The 20,236-nt window shown below is 34.9% G+C and overlaps 2 protein-coding genes across 6 annotated transcripts; one reads left to right on the plus strand and one right to left on the minus strand.

Annotated features, from left to right (window-relative positions):
• The first annotated feature begins 492 nt into the window (after positions 1 to 492).
• On the plus strand, positions 493 to 4,311 carry ave (sterile alpha motif domain-containing protein aveugle). The gene is made up of 3 exons (XM_019048527.2): positions 493 to 728; positions 1,747 to 1,860; positions 2,975 to 4,311. The coding sequence occupies exons 1-3, from the start codon at positions 690 to 692 to the stop codon at positions 3,143 to 3,145; spliced, it is 324 nt and encodes a 107-aa protein (XP_018904072.1). The 5' UTR covers positions 493 to 689; the 3' UTR covers positions 3,146 to 4,311.
• On the minus strand, positions 4,171 to 18,631 carry LOC109035054 (androgen-induced gene 1 protein). 5 transcript variants are annotated; one of them, XM_019048525.2, is made up of 6 exons: positions 18,533 to 18,631; positions 17,373 to 17,880; positions 15,581 to 15,712; positions 14,079 to 14,296; positions 12,590 to 12,755; positions 6,378 to 9,025 (listed from the first exon to the last, which is right to left on the minus strand). In XM_019048525.2, the coding sequence occupies exons 2-6, from the start codon at positions 17,541 to 17,543 to the stop codon at positions 8,948 to 8,950; spliced, it is 765 nt and encodes a 254-aa protein (XP_018904070.1). In that variant the 5' UTR covers positions 17,544 to 17,880; positions 18,533 to 18,631; the 3' UTR covers positions 6,378 to 8,947. The 5 variants fall into 5 exon arrangements, with proteins under 5 accessions (XP_018904071.1, XP_018904070.1, XP_072154073.1 ...); XM_072297972.1 differs by having other exon boundaries at positions 18,565 to 18,583; XM_072297971.1 differs by lacking the exon at positions 18,533 to 18,631 and adding an exon at positions 18,368 to 18,499.
• Between the last annotated feature and the right edge of the window lie 1,605 nt (positions 18,632 to 20,236).

The raw sequence follows: 20,236 nt of genomic DNA on the forward strand, positions 1-20,236 counted from the left end.
TTTTGCTAGTAGTGTTGGCAGGGCTTTCGCAAGAAATGTATACTCAACACGAGGAGGTAAACGCGTCTTATGCACCCCTCTCCCTCCGGCACGTTCGCTTGATGGTTTTTATTGATGTTTCAAAACGAATGAGAAGGGGGCGGCAAAAAACAGGCGGCCCATGGGCGGCAAGTAGGTAAATCCGGCCCTGGGGAGGGGGGGGGGGGGGTATTTTTTCAATTATTTGCAATTATTCATTTTTTCTTGCATTTCTCTGCACGCGCCTAAAAAATTTACAAGATAATCATTTGGATGAGACTCGTACTTTTCAGTGCTCCCATACCTGTAGATTAGTGTGTTTGTCAAAGAGAACACACTAATGCATTTTTCAAAATAATATGCACAGAAATTTAGTAACCCAGCCTGAATACTCCTTTCCCCTTCACCCGCTTCACCCCCTTCACATCATCCACAACGGTAAATAATCAGTAATTGTTGAGCTGGCAACGTGTATTTCTAACCTAAAAATAACGATTTGTTGTGTTATCAAAATTTTGGATTTGGACGTGAACTATCTCATCTTTTCATTCTGTTCTAGCTTCTTACTTATTTGTTTTTTTTAAATCGGTTTTCGGAAGTACTGCGGAACTACCTTGTCTCGTTCCTCTGCACCATATTCCGAGTTTTAAAGAAAATTTAACGTTTCTAGGATGGTAGAAGAAACTGTCAACTCAGCAAACAAACCTAAAGTGAGTCATAAAATTCAGAGACTTTCTATCCAAAATTCTTGCCTGACAAGAAGGAATTTTAATAATTCAGCAGCCGGGCGATTATTGAAATGACATCGACTCTATGTCACCGCTTTGTCTTGTCGCGCAATTGACTGAGTTCCACTCGATTGTGTGACACGACAAAGCGGCGACATAGAGTCAATATCATTTCAATAATCGCCCCGCAGAAGGGCTGTCTATTATTTATTCTCATTATACATTTCCATGATGTATGCACTTATTTAAGTAAGAGTAAGGAAGTAAGTAAGCAAGGCTCAATAAGTAAAGTAGAGTCGCAATGTACTGGAGTGTCAATGAAGTCAATCAATGAATGGGCTACTCTGAGCCCCTTGTTTGCCAAAAGCGTGAGCCAAGTATGAACAAAACAGTATTTTCTAACATGGTAGCTTATGGAAAGACTGCAGGCCACAAGTGGTTTTCAGGAATTATTAATTTGAATTGGTAATTATTTTCGTAAATTTTGACGAAGTATAAGTGTGTTGACTAAAGTCACAACAAATTAAAATATTTATGAAATTCCTGATTTTTTATGAAATTAATTTTATGCCTGTATTTTCTGAGCAAAGCTGGGAACTCAGAATCAGCTCATGCGGCATCAACAGTTGCCGCTCTCTTATCTCAGGAGTACTGGACAAAGCAGCCTCAAAAAGTGACTCCATCGACGCTCCAGAACATTGCAACTAGGTTGTACTTCTATGGTATGACACTTATTATCTCAAGAATTTTTGGCAAATTTTCTTCATTAGAAGATTATCAAAGCAAGAAACTTCAAAATCACTTAAAAATTACTTTTTTAGATCATAATCCTTAGCAGTAAAATATCTAAAGCTTGATCAGCCCCACATTAAATTGAAAATCTGCAAAAAAATCTATAGTACTTTTAAATGGTGATTTGCCCTCTGAGCATGTAGGAATTTATGACAGCTTAGTCGCAAGATGTGTCTCTTCTAATTTTATTTTTTCACAACTTTTTCAGACACGAACAGTTCGTCCCCGTGCTGTCTACTTATGGTCAGTGGCAGATGTCCAAAAATGGTTAAGACGTCATTGCGCTGAGTATTACCCAATGTATGCTGATAAATTTCTTCAGGTTTGTAACTTTTCTTGACAGTGATTAACAATGTGCTTGACATTGTTAATCAATTGTTTCTCAATGTGAAATGAAGAGCTTGAAGGACAAGGGACATAAGTGCAGTTTTTGCTATTTTGAGAAATACAGGTTTGAAGTTTTGAAATTACATGGATATATCCCTATGGCGGGAAAAAAGTTCAAACTGACTTTTTGATGCTTAAAAATTGGAATTAGGTAGCAAATTTTACCCAGATTATGCTCCAAGACTAATTTTACTTGAAATCACTATTATCTCAATTTTTTTAAAAACTGCACCTAAGTATGTGCCTTGTCCGCCAAGCCCCTTGAATATGCTATTTTTCAACTAAGTGTTCCAGTCTCAGAGTTAAATTGGACGTTGGGGAATGAATCAAGAAGAGCTTACATAAACTATGAGTACATTTAATTTTGTGAAAGGACATAATCTGTTCAAAGAAAGTTGAATTAACAGTGAGAACACAGTTACTCTGAATGACTTGTCTTGTTTAATGCAAAAAGGGCATTTCATGTAGCAGCTTTGATTATTTATTTCAACCTTAAAATTACTTTCCTACAAGGATTGAAACTGCTAAAATCTTTCATAGATCTTATATTTTAATGGGGAAAACAGTTTAACAGCATCTGGCCAAACTTGTTGCCGGGAACAACATCTATACTTTTAATGGCTAACATCTCGAAGCAAGGTTTTCCAAGAGCCCTTTCTGCAATAATAGCCTCAATTTTAGGAGTCATCTTGGCAGGCCAGTGACAAGCTTAGTTTTTAGGAGCCGTCACAATTTTTTAGGGCTCAAGATAATTTTTTTGCATGTGTATTACCTATGGCATAGCATACAATTTTACAAGGGGCACAATTTCAAAGGACAACCCCTTTATTCATGATATAAAAGGCGTTTTTATTCATATTCATTATTAGTATAATATCATATTGAAATCAGTCCATTTGACACAATATAGCAGCTTTAACTGCATGCAAGGATTTTCACAGATAATTGAACCTATGTTGACCTTTATAATTAAATACACAATTTTGATGATTCTCTTGTGTTCTTGTTTCATTATGGGGATCTAACATTGTGAATTTGCTATTTTACAGCATGAAATCACAGGCAGAGCTCTAGTGAGAATGACGGAGAACAAGCTTATTCGCCTAGGGATCCAAGATAGCAAAGATCGGCAAGAAATTTGGAGAGAGATCATGAAACTGCGTTTAAAAACAGATATTTTGGAAATCCGAGACTTGGAGAGGAAAAATTGCAATGACTGAAGATATATACTCCGGAGCAGGAGGTTTAAAGTGGTATTTTATAAAGTTGCAGGCTAGTTTGCTGGCTGTAATAGTGATTCAAGCAGCTTATTTCTGAGCAAAATGTAACCTAAAATTAGATCATCAATTGAAGTATACCATGGATCTTGTGAGCCTAAGAAGCTTGTCGTGTTGTGACTTAGATTGAATTGGCTTAGAATTTGAACAACAGTTTGTTCAAGTCCTCAAATGTCAGATTGACAAATGATGAGAGAATGTAAACAAGGATACGAGAGGAACTTACTGAAATGGAAATTATATGTAGGTGGATGCTATGTATTGCATCTGCACAATGCGTAGTGCACAGACCCTAAATAGCTGTATGATTCAAATTCTATTCTAGATCAAGGGCCTGAATGAGCATAAGTCAACATCATATTATCCTCTCTTAGGGTAAATTCTCATTTCTGTATTCCTTTTCGTCTCATTACTTATGGCTCACGAGCCGCCGGGGCAATGTGCCGATTTACGGTGTGTCTTGAAAACATGCAAGCCCACTATCCTCTGACGATGGTTAGTTTCAAATTTTTTCAATTGACCAACTCCATCATACAGCTACATTTTTAGGTAATACCTATTGTCAATTTTTAGTGACTGAAAGTTTTGAGCCAAAATTTTGTGCCTTACTTTTTCACTTTGTTTTTATTTTAAATAAACATTTGAAGTTGACTTTTGACTAATAATTTCACACCACTGGAAGAATGTATGAGGGTCGTTCAGAATGTAATTTTCTCTACGTCCTCCTTCTCAAAAACTATTGAGGCTATAAAAGCTCTGAAGAAGTTGAGCATCCCTTCAAAAAATGTGTTAAGCTTTAGGCACATAGAAAATTTAGTGATAAGCAGGTACTCATTGAAAGGAATGCATTAAGAACATCATATTTAGTTGTGATAAAGTTTAGCCATCGCCGAATACCTTGGATTGCTGAGAAGGGTTCTTCGGTTCTTGGTCTAAATTTTGAAATTTCAAAAGGAAACCCAGAGGGAGAAAATTTGACATGATTTATTCAACTTTTGACTTACACTTATAAAATTAAAAAAACAAACTTAAACAAAACATTGAGATTATGAGAGAGTAAAAAGGTTTCAAACTAAAATGAAAATAATGATAAAAAAAAAAAAAAACAATATGAATGACTTAATTCTTACAGTTTTAAAAAAATCACCTCTTGACCAGAATAAGAGCACCACTTTCAGTCTTGACTTATCGTCTCTTCTTTGTTTTGTCCTGAAAACATAAGAAGAAAAAAAAAGATAAAGTTAGTGTATGTTCCATGATTTGCATAAGGAGAGCAGTTTCATTCTTTGGAACAGAACACTTTTAACTTTAGAAAGGTTTTGGAGTTTATCAATCAAATCTAAGGTTGAAAGCTAACATACGTTCAATATAGACAGAGGAGTAAGCACTGAGGAAAGAGTAAGAAGACATGGTCAAAGGGTGAGGAAGTAAATGTACATAAAAACTTACATTAAAAGGTAACAGAAGGCACCAACCTGTTTCCATTTTAATTTTAAAAGTAAGAAAAATACCTACTTACCTCTTTTGCTCGAATTATAAGTTCAGTTCTGATAATAAAAAACAAAATGAATAATGAATAAAAAAGGTAAACATACATGGAACTGATAAAAATGCTTTCTGCAGAATGTAACAATTTCCCTCTAGAGCTTTCATCAGTGATCATAAAAAAAAGAATACAAACTTGGAACATGATTCTCCATTATTGATCTCAAATTCGGAAAAAGTCTATGTGATGAGAAACTATGCTGTTCGGTATGATAAAAACTAAATGATGCATCAATTATTCTCACTTCTTTACAGCCTTGAAAACTAATTATCGGTGAGTTGATAGGTCTATGCCTCATAAGGAAGACAAAGCGCATTAGCGCAGTTTTTGCTATTTTGAGAAATACAGGTTTAAAGTTTAGAAATTACACGAATCCCTGTGATGAAAAGGAAGTTCAAACTGACTCTTTGATGCTTAAAAATTGGAATTTTGGAGCAAATTTTTCACAGAATTCGCATTAAGACTAGTTTTACTTGAAATAATTCGTGGGCTCAATATTTTGAAAAACTGCATTCATGCGCCTTGTCCTCCAAGCCCCTCATATAAGTTTCAAGAAATTTTGAGATTACTTTCCTTTGTATAAAATTAAAAAGAAAAATAAAAAAAACAGGAAAGAAAAAATTGTTAAGATACATTTTCAGAGCTGATATTAACACATTGCAAGAAGATTTTAGACTTCACTTGAGGAGAGGATACTCTTCTGTGGTGATAAAAAAGAAGGTTAAAAGAGCATCTAGAAATTTTATAATTCTTTTCTCCCACATGATAGGGCACTTTTATTCCTTACTTTGATCTCCTAAAGTGTGCTTATGAGCACTACAAGTTACTATCATTTAAATATGTTCTTGCACTATAGCAGTGTTCCAGTTATTAGATGAAGAAAACAATTTTCAAAGGCCACCTCATATTTGGAGAATTTATTGCGGTAACAGAGAGCGGCTATCAGATTATGAAACATAAGAGACTTGAATCCCTGGCGAGACACTTTCAAAAGTTTAACTTCAAGTTCAAAGGGAAAATTGTAAAAGAATGTTTCCCTTGAGTTAAAATTTTACTGTTTTCATTAATACCCAGTGATTCTCAAAAAACAGATTAGAGGCAATTGAAAGGAACACTATGATAACGTTAAACTCTTTCTCCTTTTTTTTTCGTTGAATGAAGGCTTTGTGCAAAAAGTTCTTCACAGAAACAGTAAGCAGAAACACAAAGAACTTTAAAACACAAAATCTTAGTATGGTAAAAATTTTACTGCTTATCAGATAAATATAATGCACAATCTCAGCAAAGTTTAACCAATTTTTGTTAATGCTGCTTTAGAAAAGTTATGATGTTCATTTGGTTGAATTGTTGCGAGGGCAAGGGAAGAGACCTATAAAGGTATGTTTCATGAATCTTAATGAGAATCTAACCATCTGATAAAATGAATCGCTCCGCAGGATATTTGGCATAGATTTTCTTCAAAAAGAGAGCAGGAGCCCCAAACTAAAATTTTTATTCTGAAAATTCAACGATGAATTGCTATTTTAGGTTTCTTTCAATAAAATATTCATTTCTGCAAGTTACAAAACAAATTCAAGTAAAAATAAAGGAAAAAACCGAAGGCACTTTTTAAAACAAAATGAAATCAAATTTCTTTTAAACAATTTATTGTACTTCACACACATTTTCTTCAAAGTCTTAGAAGAATTAAGAAAAGAGGTTTTAAGAAAAAACTTTCGATCACTGCAAGCAGCAGAAAGAAACAAGGAGAAAAAACATACTATACAAATATCATACCGGTAACGCCCGGACAAGGTTGATTATGAATCAGTGGATTTTCAGCAATTAAAATAAAATGAGAACAAAGAATACACTTGAAATTCAAACACAAAATATTTGAAAAAAAAATAAAATAAAATAAATAGAATAAAATAAAAATATATGTGAGTATATCAACTTTGCCCTTGTTGAAAAATTAAATTTCAAATTTTTGATTAACTACCGATAAAAAGAGTTTTCAGATTGCTTGGGAAGATTCTTTTCAAGCAACTTTCAAATTTTCTTCAACTTTCTTCAACTTCTTTCTTCAACTTCAACTTTCATGAATTGTTCATGGAAAAAGAGTTCTACATAAAATTGGAGTCATGGATTTTTGATGACACGATAATATTTGGTCACACTGGGATAGTATGGTTAGCAACCTTCAGTAAACAGTTACTATAATTATGAGTAACTGTTAAAATATAAAAGAAAATAAGAAAAGGTATGAAAATTTAAAACTGGTAAAACCTTCAATCAAGATTTGTAAATTATAATAGCTATGTTATAAGAATAAGATGATAAATGACAAACAGCAATTTAACAATAAACGTATTGAAACGCTAACAGTTTGGTGAAACAAAAAAAGGCACAAAGAAAGTCACCTGTGTTCTGACTGGTCAATATGGCAATATAACAGTAACAACAAAACACTGTACATGAAGAAAAATCCATCATGGTTATATGTACTATCAGTTAATAATAAAATCATCTCAGTACATATGAGAAACTAAAAACATTAATTTCACTTAGGTTGAGTCTACGCAAGCAAACTTCCATCAAAGTATTTTGATGAGCTCCAAGCTTGTGTATGGTCCAAGATAAACTTACTAGTATTTGCTTTCACCTAAACTGAACATGCATGGCTAAATGTACTTAGTTTGTCACATTCACAAAGCTGGCTTGTTGCAGAAGTTAAAAAGACAAATTTTTGTTGTTTTAAACTAAGAAAATTCTTCTGACTTTTTTTTTAATACAACTGAGGCTTGAACAACTTACAAGACACTGTAAAGTTGCTTGCGATTGCAGAGGACAATGCTCGTTTGAGGAAATATTGAACATAACTACTGCATTGAGGGTGAACGGTGAAACTGCAAAAATCCTATCTCAGTTGTGGAATTTCAAAATCTCTGTTCCTATTTCATTTTTTAAAAGGAGACCAAACCAATATCATGGCATGAAAATTAATATTCTTCACATGGGGAGGAAAAATCATCGAAGTTTTCAAGACATTATGTTCAGTCATTTTCAATGTAGAAAATAAAGTATGACAGGAAGTCTGCTACACCGCAAACCGAGATACGCATTTCTGTAGTTTCACCTTCAACATGCAACTGCCTAAGAAACAAAGTTATTGGCTCAATGCAAAGAAATTCACAGAATAGTGAATTTGAAAACAATTTTGTCATTATAAAAGTGAGAAGCTCAGGACACTGAATGTTTCGATTGCCACTGAAGCGCTGTTGCAGACTGAGCACAGCAAATTTATATTTCCTGAAAATATGATTTAGAGATTATCGTTTCTTAGGCTAGTTACATGTGATTCTGTGTTTCCCGAATGAACTTTACGAAAAAAACGAAAATTTAGAAAGCTGTGGCAAGCTGGGAAAAATCCAAGCAATATTCTGCTTAAAGTTTATGGATAGGTTTGAAGAACAATGGTGATTTCCTTCGGTCTTATATGAAAAGATAACACTGCAGTCTCGCAGGTAAAGTTATTTTGACCAGATAAAGAAACAACCTATGTACATTTTAAAAAGTACAATTCATAGAGGAAAATCCTACTACTTACATGATATTGTTTTATTGAAAAAAAGAGTAAGAGGTTGCTGTGATGCTAATTCATATTTAAATATGATGACAATCTCAAACCTTTGCATTTCAACTAGACTAACATGCTATTAACACATGGCTGAATCCAAATATTGTGACAGATACTTGATGTAATATGATCGGTCTATTTCTAATTACAATTGGTTCCATTTATGCAGAAATTAGTCTGTCTACTGCTAGGAGCAAATGTTCTTTTGAATTTTTATAGTCAATGTTTAAATGGAACCCGATTGCGAAAACAAGCGTTAGACAGAGGTAAATTAAGCAGAGTTTTATCATAAAATTCTACACCTTGATTCCAGATAACATTCCTATTATGACATGCATAAGGACTTAACATTTCTAAGAACTGCACCTGAATTTTGGGAAAAAAATAGACCTGATGGATGAAAATATTAACACATGACAAGGCACCAAGTTTTCCGGGGAAGGAAATGATGAAGCTCATTACAAAACTTTTTGAAAATAAGGCATTTCTAGAAAATAGGACAATTTTACTTTCTTTCTAGCTTTTTGACAAACATATGCACCGCACAACCTTTTCAACCTAGATAAAGCCGACTTTCTTTTCACGTGACAGGAAAATTTGAATTGAGTGGAGATGATTCATTCACTTGCATTCCAGGTGAAATTCCTTGATGACAGGTCTTGATTCAAAAAGAAGAAAATTCGGATCAAAATCTTGAGGAAACATGCAATATTACAAAAACACCATCCGTAGAACACACCTTTTAAACAGAATATATCGCATTGGGGGAAAGAAGAATCCGAGTCTATTTCTGCTTTCAGCATAGAAGCAACAGGAGATAAAAAATCAGAGAAATACAGGCTGTAGCTATCTTACAGAAGAAGTTTGCTGCTATCACATAGATGTATAAAGGATCAACAAGCAAAAAAAGGATGATACGTAATGCTGAAATGCCTTGAAGAAATTCAGAGGTGCAGAAACTTCCCAATTACGCAATTGCTTTACTGCTTGCGTAGAAAAATGGGTAAACCAGCTCACTGACTCACCAAAATCGCATATTTTCCAAAAATTGTTGTGAAAATTGAGTATTTTTCCATAAAATTGCGATTATTCGGGTATAAAAAATCAAAAAGATTGTAGCTTAGAAAAATTGAGAAAAGATGCGGTTTCAATGAGAGGGAGGGCTAAGAACTTTCTGCACCCCAGGAGAAGGTAAAGTAGGTAAATACAAATTCACAAGCTAAAAAGAGTATGACTCAGACATGCACTAAGCTTGAGGGCAAAATAAAAAGTATGTCTCAAAATTCAACTTCTAAAATTCTACATAAAAACCTCCGTAAGTAGCACTTCTTACAAACTTCAAGCTCCTCTCATCATTTTAAACAAGGCACTGAATTTCGAAGGCATCATATTTTTTTTTTAGAAAAAGAATGAGTAGTCATTCAAGTAGACAGGTATGCTATTACTACAGGGGGGTAGGACTAACTGATCATCACCAAGATATCGTATGTACAACATGAACTGACAAAAAAGAATTCATGTGCAAACAAATTAAACTATCAGTCAAAAATGAATGCAAAAATCAAACAAATAACACTCCCAGATGTATCAGAGGCAGGATACTCCAAATTAAATATCACAGTTTAAAATGAAAAAAACCGCAATTTTAAAAAGCATTAAGGTACTAAATGTATTAATGGCTGGAAAAAAAACTTGCATCCAAATTAAGAGAAGTGACAAAGAATCTTAACAGAACAGTTAATATAATGTGTAATGGAACACCAACACCAATTTAGGGTAACCTTCAATAAAAAACAATGGGTGTTCGCACAGCACGGGCAAGAATGGACTGTCCGCTTGTAGTAATTGTTTAAAATCACGGGTATTTATATGGGTAATGCTGTTAGAGTCGTTTTTCTTTACTTTTGGTCAGTTTTTCAAATTAATTCATTGTTTTAGCGTTTTGGTATCGGAGCATGGGGGTTTCAAAGTTTCAGTGAAATTAAATTGATGGCTTTCGACTTTCGAGAAATTAACCTCGGAAATCTCTTCAATGATATGCTTATGGATGTATTTTTAAATAAAAATATGGGTAGTCCAGCAGGCCAATTATTGAAATTGATAGGAAAAGCTATAGACAAAGAGAATAAAAAGGATACGGAGGGATCCTATTGGTGAAAGTGGGTGGTTGCAATGGACAAAGGAGGTAGGTTGTAGACTAACTAACAGCAACCCACGAGAGACCCCAAAGTATCGTGCATCGAGTGCATCGTTTTCTCCCTTAGTTTATGAGAACCATCCATGTCATCCAATAGGATCGCTCAATTCTCCCTATGTCTTCTTTGTCTATCAATTTCGATAATCATCCCGTAGCTCCTATAAATCTTTGAGCAGTAAGCCCAGGATACCTTATACAGATAGTCCATTTTTTTATTTTCTCCGCGCAAGACAGAAATGCAAGATTTTACCTGATTTTATTCTAGGTTACACTACACCAACCCAGTTTAAGTTAGAGCAATGGTAAGGCACAAAGCTACCGATGCTAGATCAAATATATACTAGCATTCATCCACAAACAATAAAGATTCCACGTGATTCAATGGCTAGGGTATTTTTGGTTGAAAGACAGCCAATTGACGCTATAAACATTGCTTAGCTTTGCACTATAAGCTAGGCACATATCATATTCATAAAATGAAGAGAGCATACTGCTATTGTCATAAAAATGTATATGTAGCTATGGATTTTGAAAAAACAGTCAATGATTAACTGGTAACGGTTATTGATTCAAATGCATGAATTGAGAAAAACGATAAAATGCATCTACACAAGCAGACTGAAGCCTAATGTTCCAGGAGTGTTCATAGACCATTAGGTATCAGAGCATGATGACGATCTGCTAATGTGTTAATCCATGCATTTCAATCCAAACTTGACCTGCCAATTTGACTGCCAAAAGAATAACCAAAACAATCCAATACATCACACCGATACTTCACATCCATTTGACGAGTCACTAGATTACTTTATAGGCAACTCCGTTAATCACACTGCTTACTCTAGATTACTTTACAGGCAACTCCGTTAATCACACTGCTTACTCACTTTAATGACTAGTTTTCCGACGTTCAATCACCTTAGAAATAATTAAAGCATTTGGAAATCATAGATAAGCCATTTCACTCTGAAAATTCACTGATTAACAGATGAGAAAAATGGTAAAACAGGGAGGATTGGGGAAGAGACCCTCTTTTTTCTTGCTCAATAAAAATGCATCATTTTGAGACAATGGAAATTTTGCTTTCTGTGTTTTAGTTTGGCACATTGAAGGAAGAATTCACCGGGCTGGGGAAGTTTCTAGTCTGTGGTGTTCAAACTAAACCTTTTCACAAGTTGGGTTGTGAAACTTATTTTTGACGAGTGATGGATGGTGTTGGCAATTGGGGTTGTAATAAGAAAAATTTGTCCACATTTTTTAAAGATCACCGACAAAATTTGATAAATTAATTTAAATATCAAACCCTAATACTTAGGACAAATAAATCCTCCTCAATGAACAAAAGAGAGCATCAACATGAGTAAAAATATTCCCAACTACTGGAGCTTTTTAAACCAAACCAAAATAAGGCCACTATCAATTGACTGTCTAACTTGATTGAAAATAACAGACTAAAATTATTGATTTTGTCTTGTAAACAGACATACTTTTGAGATGATGTCCATGCAGACAGAGTTCAGTAATTTCACAGGCCAACTAAATAGCTAAGAGATATCAGATTTTATAATCAAGTGGTTATTTTTCTAAAAAAAAAAAAAAGGGGGATTTTAAAAGACTCTTGTATGGCCTTGTTCCTTGATAAGTCTGATATAGTTGGTGGCAGAAGTATCTAGGGAACCATTGAAGACTTACTTTCATCAAAAAAAGGAACAACATAGTCTCCAATGATGCTTTAAAAAATTTCTTCTGAAAATAGTACAAAGGGAAACATCTAGTTTGTGCCTACCAAACTAGACTTACCACCAGAATAGGTCTTCACAAATTTAAATACGTTAAATTAATGATAAACTATCGTTGAAAAAGGAGAGGCAAAACACTACAATTCTCATGAAACTATGGAGTGATATATGTCTCCGATGGCAACATAAAGCATTTGAGAGGAGATTCACACTCTTAGGAGGCGATTTTTAATGACATTGCTCTTCAGCATTCAGGAGAGATCATCAGAATATTTGATTGATTTACCTTGTGCACTTTCTTGTTTACTAGTTTATTCACTACATCTCCGATGATGTACAGTAAAAATGCGTAGGCTAACATGGCAGCAAAGAATAGCATTCGGAAAGGCAGGTTCAACTCTTTGAGAATTGGATAAACCCAGAGATCACTCTTCAAGTAGATAATGTGGACCCTGGAAAAATACAGGTAAAAACTTAAATTGGTGAAATGAACTGCTTTCAATTAACAGCAGCAGTGCAGAAAGTTTCCTGGCACAAAATATTTTTTGCAACCTGGTGTTATGTTAAGTTACTTTACGTCACATTAAGTTTTTAAGTGTGTGGGCACATGTAATGATTTCTTTTCAATTGACTGTGGTTTTGTACAATAGAAAAATCCAGATATTGAAAAATCTAATATTCTCTGCACTCCTGACTAGAGGATACTTTAATCAAAACCTTTCAAATTTAAATTTGTTTTCAAGTAAATTACCAACTGTTTTCAAAGTAGTTGCTGTGTTAAAAATTAAAATGTAAGGAAAATTGGACCCAATGATGTTCTTTAGGTCAAGATCATAAAGTTGAGTGATGAGAAAATAAGTCGAAATAATTCTAACTTTTCGAAGTTTCCTTGCAGTGATTTATGCTGCGACTTTAATCTATCTATTTGAACAAGTTTATGGAATAACTGAATGTACTCAAAATAATTTGAAAGTAGGATGCACATTATTTCTTTAAAAATTGTTGGTTAACCCCCTTTCCCCTAGAGTCTCTATTTCGACCCTGCAACTGTGGCCATCAACAGAAAAAAGGACCTTGTTGTTAGTCCACAGTGGTAAATTTTTAGCATGACAATTTCCACCGAGTTGAGTTGCAAAATCGAATTTTGAGATTTTGATGGTAAATTCTTTACAGTATGCTTGAGAAAAGTGGAGAGTCGTTTAGTAAACTTTTGCACCTCATGAGGGCATAAAATTGCATCATAATCTAACTATTTTGATTCCTGAACATGATAGATTTTAGTTTCAAATAGCTTTCTCTCAAGACCAGATTTTCGAAAAACGAACTTTAAACCTCCCTAACTCCGGTTTGGTTTAATACATTTTTGCCGCGGGATATTGGTTGAACTTTCTTCAATGTTGCGGTATCATTATCACAATATTTTTTACAGACTGAGATCCTTTTTCCCGTGGACAATTACAATTATATCATGCTGCAGAGTAATCATATTCTGGTAAAACAAGTACTATTTACATACATGACTGAATATAAGCCAAAATGACCCTCAGTGTGTTAGGTCTGAGTCTTTTTTTTATTGATGCATCAGGATAAGAAGAAATTAAAAACCGCTTAAAAATACATTGCCTTCCCCATTATTGCCATAGAGCCGTTAATTTTCTTCCACAAAACTTTTTTTTTACTTCATCCATTTTTTTCTTCTTCGTTTTTAAATAAAGCAGTTTAATTTGTTTAAGTTTAGCTATGGACATAAAGAATTACATAATAGAGCAATTTACCAAACAACGTAGATGACTGTGAAAGTTCCTAGTGTGAACAATCCTCGAGATCGTTCAGGATAAGTATGAGGTGCAGACAACATTTCCAAGACGGCAAAAACAGCGACCATTGTGTGCACGATATGATTCAGCCACATAGGGAAGTATGGGTCTAAAACTCTGGGTAATACAAGCTCCCGATCAAGAGTATATAGTCCCCAAAATACTGTAGCCACAAACTAGAAATAGAAATAATTGAAATAATATTACATTAAAAGATCTGAACACTCAGAAGTTCAAAAACACGTTTTACACACATTTGGGTACATGAAATCCTCAGAATTGTTGAATCAAACCAAAGATGTTACCTAGGTTTTGTAGTCAAACATTGTTTCATAAGAAAATATTCAATCTCATTATGCCGTTTAAACATGCAGACTTTGAATGTTTCAAAAAAGAAAGAAAAAAAATTGGGAAAGAGTATCTCTAAGAGAGATTGTTTGCTGAAGTGGCGAAATTTTGTGCCTCAGTTCTTAATTTCATGGTGGCACGGGGGTCTATATATTATCACTGTACGCATCATCCATGAGGTCTAGGGTTTTCTTCCCAGAATTACCACATTTTACACATTTCTACAGTTCCATTTTGGTTACTTCTTTCTTTTTTCTGATTGCATGCATAATTACCCTTTTCATCTGGATATTTATATACCTGATAATTTGATTATTCATTAATTTGAAAATAATTACTTTATTGAAAAAAAGAAAAAAAACAAGTGTGGGACCTTCCTGTTATTATTTTTTTCCTCAGGGGTAGAGGGAGGGGGGGGGGGGTATTGGTTTGTTGCGACATTCAAAAAGACACTCAGGTTGGAGTTCTGACATCTTAATTAATTAGTACATTGTATGATTATGTTAACTTTATTAAATGAGCACCGTTGACAGCTACCAGAAAGGTTTCACCCCTTCTTTGGCATTTTCTTTTTTTTTCTTTTCGTATTTTTTTCATTTTCATTGTCAAAATAAGTTACAACCATTAATTCTTACAAGTTTGTCCACAAAATAAAGAGTGATCACAAACCTACGTATTTAGAGGAGAGAGAAGAAACCAAAACAGAACCATCACAGAAAAGTATAAAATAGGTATACACGAAAATGTTACTTCAGCAAGCGATCCTCTATGCTAATTTTTTAACGAGATTTTTTGAAACTTCCAAAACCCGTTTAATTTGACTCAAAAATCATCAATTTCCGAAAATATATTAGCCTGGTCTCACCAAGTCGTTCCCTGTATGTATGGTCCTTGGGCCCTATAAAATGGCCTTGTATAAGTACAGCCTGGGTAAAATTTCAGCCACAAATGAGAATTTTTAGGGGTTGTAAATCGACTATTTTTTATTGATGGGGAAATTTTCATGAGGATTTGATAGAAATTATTTGACAGTGTTTTTCTTCACTCATGAGGGTGAAAAATTCTCATGAGTTGAAAGACTGGCATGATTAAAAGTAAAAATTCAAACTTACACATGCGATTGGGAAACCGATGGTGGCAAACAAATAATTCTTGAAAGCTACAGTCTTCGGAGGTTTGTTGGGGTTGCTCTTGACAAATATGTCCAAAATCAAGCAATATGTGAAAAAGAATGCTTGGATACACTGAAACAGAATGATCTCAAGTTAGTATATACAAATGAGTAGCTGTGGAAAGTTGATGAAGATATAAGGCCAACTAAGTTTCACTTAAGATGAAAATTGGCAAAAAGCTCAAAATCGAACAAAAAAAAAATGTCCTATTCATTGCGCATCCAATCTTTTTGGCCCAAAATAATTTAAGAAGTCCTAAATGTGAACTTGAAATTCATTTCTAACATAAGGTCCCATGGAAGGGGGAAACTTCAAACCTCTTATTTCTCTGGATTCAGTTCTCTTTGAATTGGATATTTTTGAGCCAAAATAATATTACCTAGGTATATTAGGTACAACATTATAATATTTGCTGACTTTTGAAGTGAGATAGAAAATTTCTATCTTAATTTTTAAGATTTGAGCTGAATGCAAAAATTAAAATGTCTTAGTACACACAAAAAGTTAAATGGCAGATACAAATTTGACTCTGAATAGAGCTTAGTGCGCACAACGAATTTAAGTACTGTTATTTCCTCAACCGTTTCTGTTCCTTCCCTTTAAGTAGGTACGTGCTTGTCATTAAGTAATGTAGAAAATTTCAATCCTAAAAAAGCACATGTTCTAGAGGAAATTCCAATTACCAGAAAACGGACATAGATGAAAGGAGGAAAACAAAAGCAGATGCCTTTTTCAGATCCAAGAAAACAAAAGTACCAAAAAGATTATACCCCCCCCCCCCCTCCCTTTTCGAAAAAAGATTTGGTAGGTAGAGAAAATTTTTAGTTGTCAAGAGTTTAGTAAAGAACGGTTCCCCCAGAGCCTCCCACAGTTTGTAGTTAAATTTGGGGAACTTCAAAGGACTTTTAATTACCCAATAAAATCAGATAAAAAAAAAAAAAAAAAAAAAAAAAAAAAAAAAAAAAAAAAATTAATAAAAAGCAGTACTCCAGTTTAGGATGAGCAGTTGTGATTGAGGGCATCATTTCAATTACATCATTATGAGATGCACAATAATAGCTTCAGAATGATAGAAAGATGGTTATCCAAACAATAGATACTATTAAAAAAGCATCAGGAAAGCAGGTATGTTTCCTGAACTCCCCCCCCCCCTCCTCTTTTTGTCTAAATGGATATTAAATGATAGGATTCAAAAGCAGCATGTAACGTGCTACATCAAGAATCACAGGGAGGATGCACATGCTGCATGTACATGTGTCTCCTCTGTACATGTATAATTCAAATCCAGATTGTCAAAAAAATTACCTTGGGGTACTAACAATTTTTAAGATGGATTGCAAGAGAATTTTTTGGAAATGGAAGACTAGTATCCTCTCGAAAAATGAATACATGACTGATAGAAAAAACAAATACTTTTAGTCTTCTTCAATAGGTATAAAAAGTAGAAATTTCTAGAAGATACAGCAGGTGCCTTCATGTAAAAAAGTACCTAGATAAAGTTATGCACAGTTATGTCATTCACAATACTCCAATAAAATTTAGAAGAAAATTCCAGAACAAAAAAAATTTTTTATGAGAGGGTTTAGAGTTGAGCAGATACTAGATACATGATCACCAAATCTTTGTGGTTGAGGAATCAGTGAAAAAAGGACCTGGATGTGCTTAACTACATACTAGCCAACGCTACCTGGATGAGTCGATAAAAATAAATAAATAATAAAAATTTACATACCGCATTCCAGAATGTTAGATATTTGAATTTATCTCCAAAAGCTGAATCCAAAGGGCTTATCTTGCTGGGAATCTTCACTTGCCAGTGGAAATAAACTCCGCTGCAGAACAGGATAGAGCCAATGACGTGCAGTAATACATTAGCTGTACGCAACACGGAACTTAGGGCCATTTTGAAAAGTGACTAGTTATTACAAGATATAGCACGTCAAGTATATCAATTGATGCTGTTTTTAGGTAGGTACAGGCAACGTTGAAAAATCTATCACAATAACTTCAGAGAAAACATCGGTGAGCAATTGATTGATTCTGTTCAAAGCACTTTATCATCCTTCCAAATAGCACGTTCTTTGAAAATGTTTTAAACAGTTATTTACAAAAACAGACAGGTTGATTTTCAAATGAAGAATTATAATTTATAGCAGCTTCAGTTTATCATCACTAGTTGTAGAACACACTTAAGTATCACGATATGGCTTATCACAAAAACAGAAGATACTCCAGCAGCGCTAACAAAACAATTGACCTTGAATTAGTAAAACTTTGACCACTAAGGTAAGATTGAAATATTTTGAAAGCAGGGAATAATTTAAGGGGACCAAAACTTCGGTAGTTAAGATTGAGGAGAGACGAGGAACAGAACTTCAGAGGTCAGATTTTCACTGATCACCACTTGATTGAATTAATGGTTTGCGAAAGTGGGGGTCTTGATAAGATGGGGGACCAGTTTAAAATAGCTCCAGGAAACTTTAGAACCGATGCCCGAATCGGCATTTATGACCTACTGATGCAACGCTCGTAACATAACTGATTAGCGGCGAGAACTGTGCAGTGTGCGGCAGCAGGAAAAAGTGCTCACACTAGCTTGGGGAGGGAGAACTGACTGAGAAGCACTTAGGAATTTTAATAGCTCAACTTTTTAACCTCCCACTCTGAAGACACCGGTTCCTCGTATTTCATTCAACAATTCCAATTTTGAGTCAGGGGAATCCTTACGATTACGAGGGCCTGATCGATTTCTGTTACAAAAAGGCAAACGACCTATGCTTATCTCAGATCGGGTCCTCAGATCGGCCATAAAAAGTAAGCACACCGGGGCTAAATATTTCTTTTAGACATCTATGAAAATGAAACTTGCACTGGAGTAAATTTAATATTCACCTAATCGGCTCAACTGATTAAAACTGGCTTACAAACTAAGGGTAAGAGAATAATTCACGGACACTGATACGGCATTTCAGCATTTTGGCACAGTTCTTTATCACTGAATCACTAATCGCCAAATCAAAACAAACTTTAGTTCTTAGGGAAGCCACAAGAGCGCTGCTAAATGAAAATATTTAAATTTATCCCGGGAAGTTTGAAAATGCGGGGAAGTTTAATTTTGCCGCAAACTCTCCACGCCGAGAAAAGTAAACGGAAGGTCATAGTTTCTTAAAATCTTGAGAGAGGAAAATCAAATTTAAAAGCTAGGCACATACTTTTATTTTTTAAGCTAATAAGGGTTTTTTGTGGATTGCGTGAGATTTCGAGTGTATATTGAGGGCTAAAAATCAAAGGTTTAAAACAAATAGAAACAAACACAATATGGAGACAGAAAGGGGAATAACGCCCGTTGATGACGGCGCAGAGAAACAACTATTCGTACTCGATGGATGTCCGTGTTGCATATTCAAAATTGAAGGCGCGATAGCGCGAGGAGTGCGAGGTGGCTCGCAATGCTTCGCTCTAGGTTGTCAGTGTGGTGTCTCCTCAATTCGGGTGAGAAGTTGAAACACGAGGGCGAATTACGTCTCTTCAATCTTCGACTTTGTTGCTTCCGTAGCCCTTGAAGCACCTCTACAAATAAGGTAGACGGAAACAAACACAATGTGGAACCAGCAAGGTAAATGACGCGCATACATTGATGACGGCGCAGAGATACAACTATTCGTACTCGATGGATGTCCGTGTTGCATTTTCGAGATTGAAGGCGCGATGTCCCGCGAGGTGTGAGTTCGGAATGCTCCCCTTTAAGCTGCTACTGAGATATTGCTCCGATCTGGGTGAAAAGTTATTAATGTACCAAACTATATGAGTAATTATTCGGCCTCGGCGGAAGAAATGTTTTCAATAATATTTCTTTTAGAGGTGCCAGTTTCTTTTCCAGCTATTCAATTTTGTGCCAGTAATTCAATCATGGATCTAGAGGGTTTTTTTTTTATGACATCCATCAGTCCGTATTATTCGCAAAGAACGATGTTCCATCCAGCTACGAGCCATCAAAACCTTCCAAGAAGCAATTTGAGTACACAGTCCTGTTAAAATCGCAATTTTGAGTAATTATTCAGTCGAAATTGGCAAAAAATAGGTGGGTTGAAATAGTAATTCTAAAATTACGTATCTCAGAATTTGGTGTTGGCCCGTAGTCCCAAAAACACGTATCTCCGCTTTACGGTCAATTCTCCTGACAGAGGGGAATATCATTCAAAATGCTGGTAGGGTATTAAAATGCATCCTTTCCTTGCTATCTTCTAGAAATTCCCCTGTACCTACCTGTAGATTTAGTGGCTCATTATAAATTGAACATCCACGATCGCGGGTCTACCCTCGATGTGGATACAGAGTCATGCACAGCTTGGCACGATCACACACATGAGGCTCGAATGCCCCCCCCCCCCCCACCCTCCTCCTCTCTTCGACACACCTAGTCGTTTGCCCCAGTTTTAACTAACATCCAATGCAGAGACACTTGTTTCTCGTTCACTTCTAGGTATGTCTTGCTCATTCATTGTTTATGATGAAGTTTTATAAACATTGTTGATAGATGAGGCTTTAGAGAGATCGTAGGATTTTACTGCAGGAGAGGAGGATTTCGTCATTTTA

Source organism: Bemisia tabaci, chromosome 3 (assembly GCF_918797505.1).
Source record: "Bemisia tabaci chromosome 3, PGI_BMITA_v3".
Taxonomy (NCBI): domain Eukaryota; kingdom Metazoa; phylum Arthropoda; class Insecta; order Hemiptera; family Aleyrodidae; genus Bemisia; species Bemisia tabaci.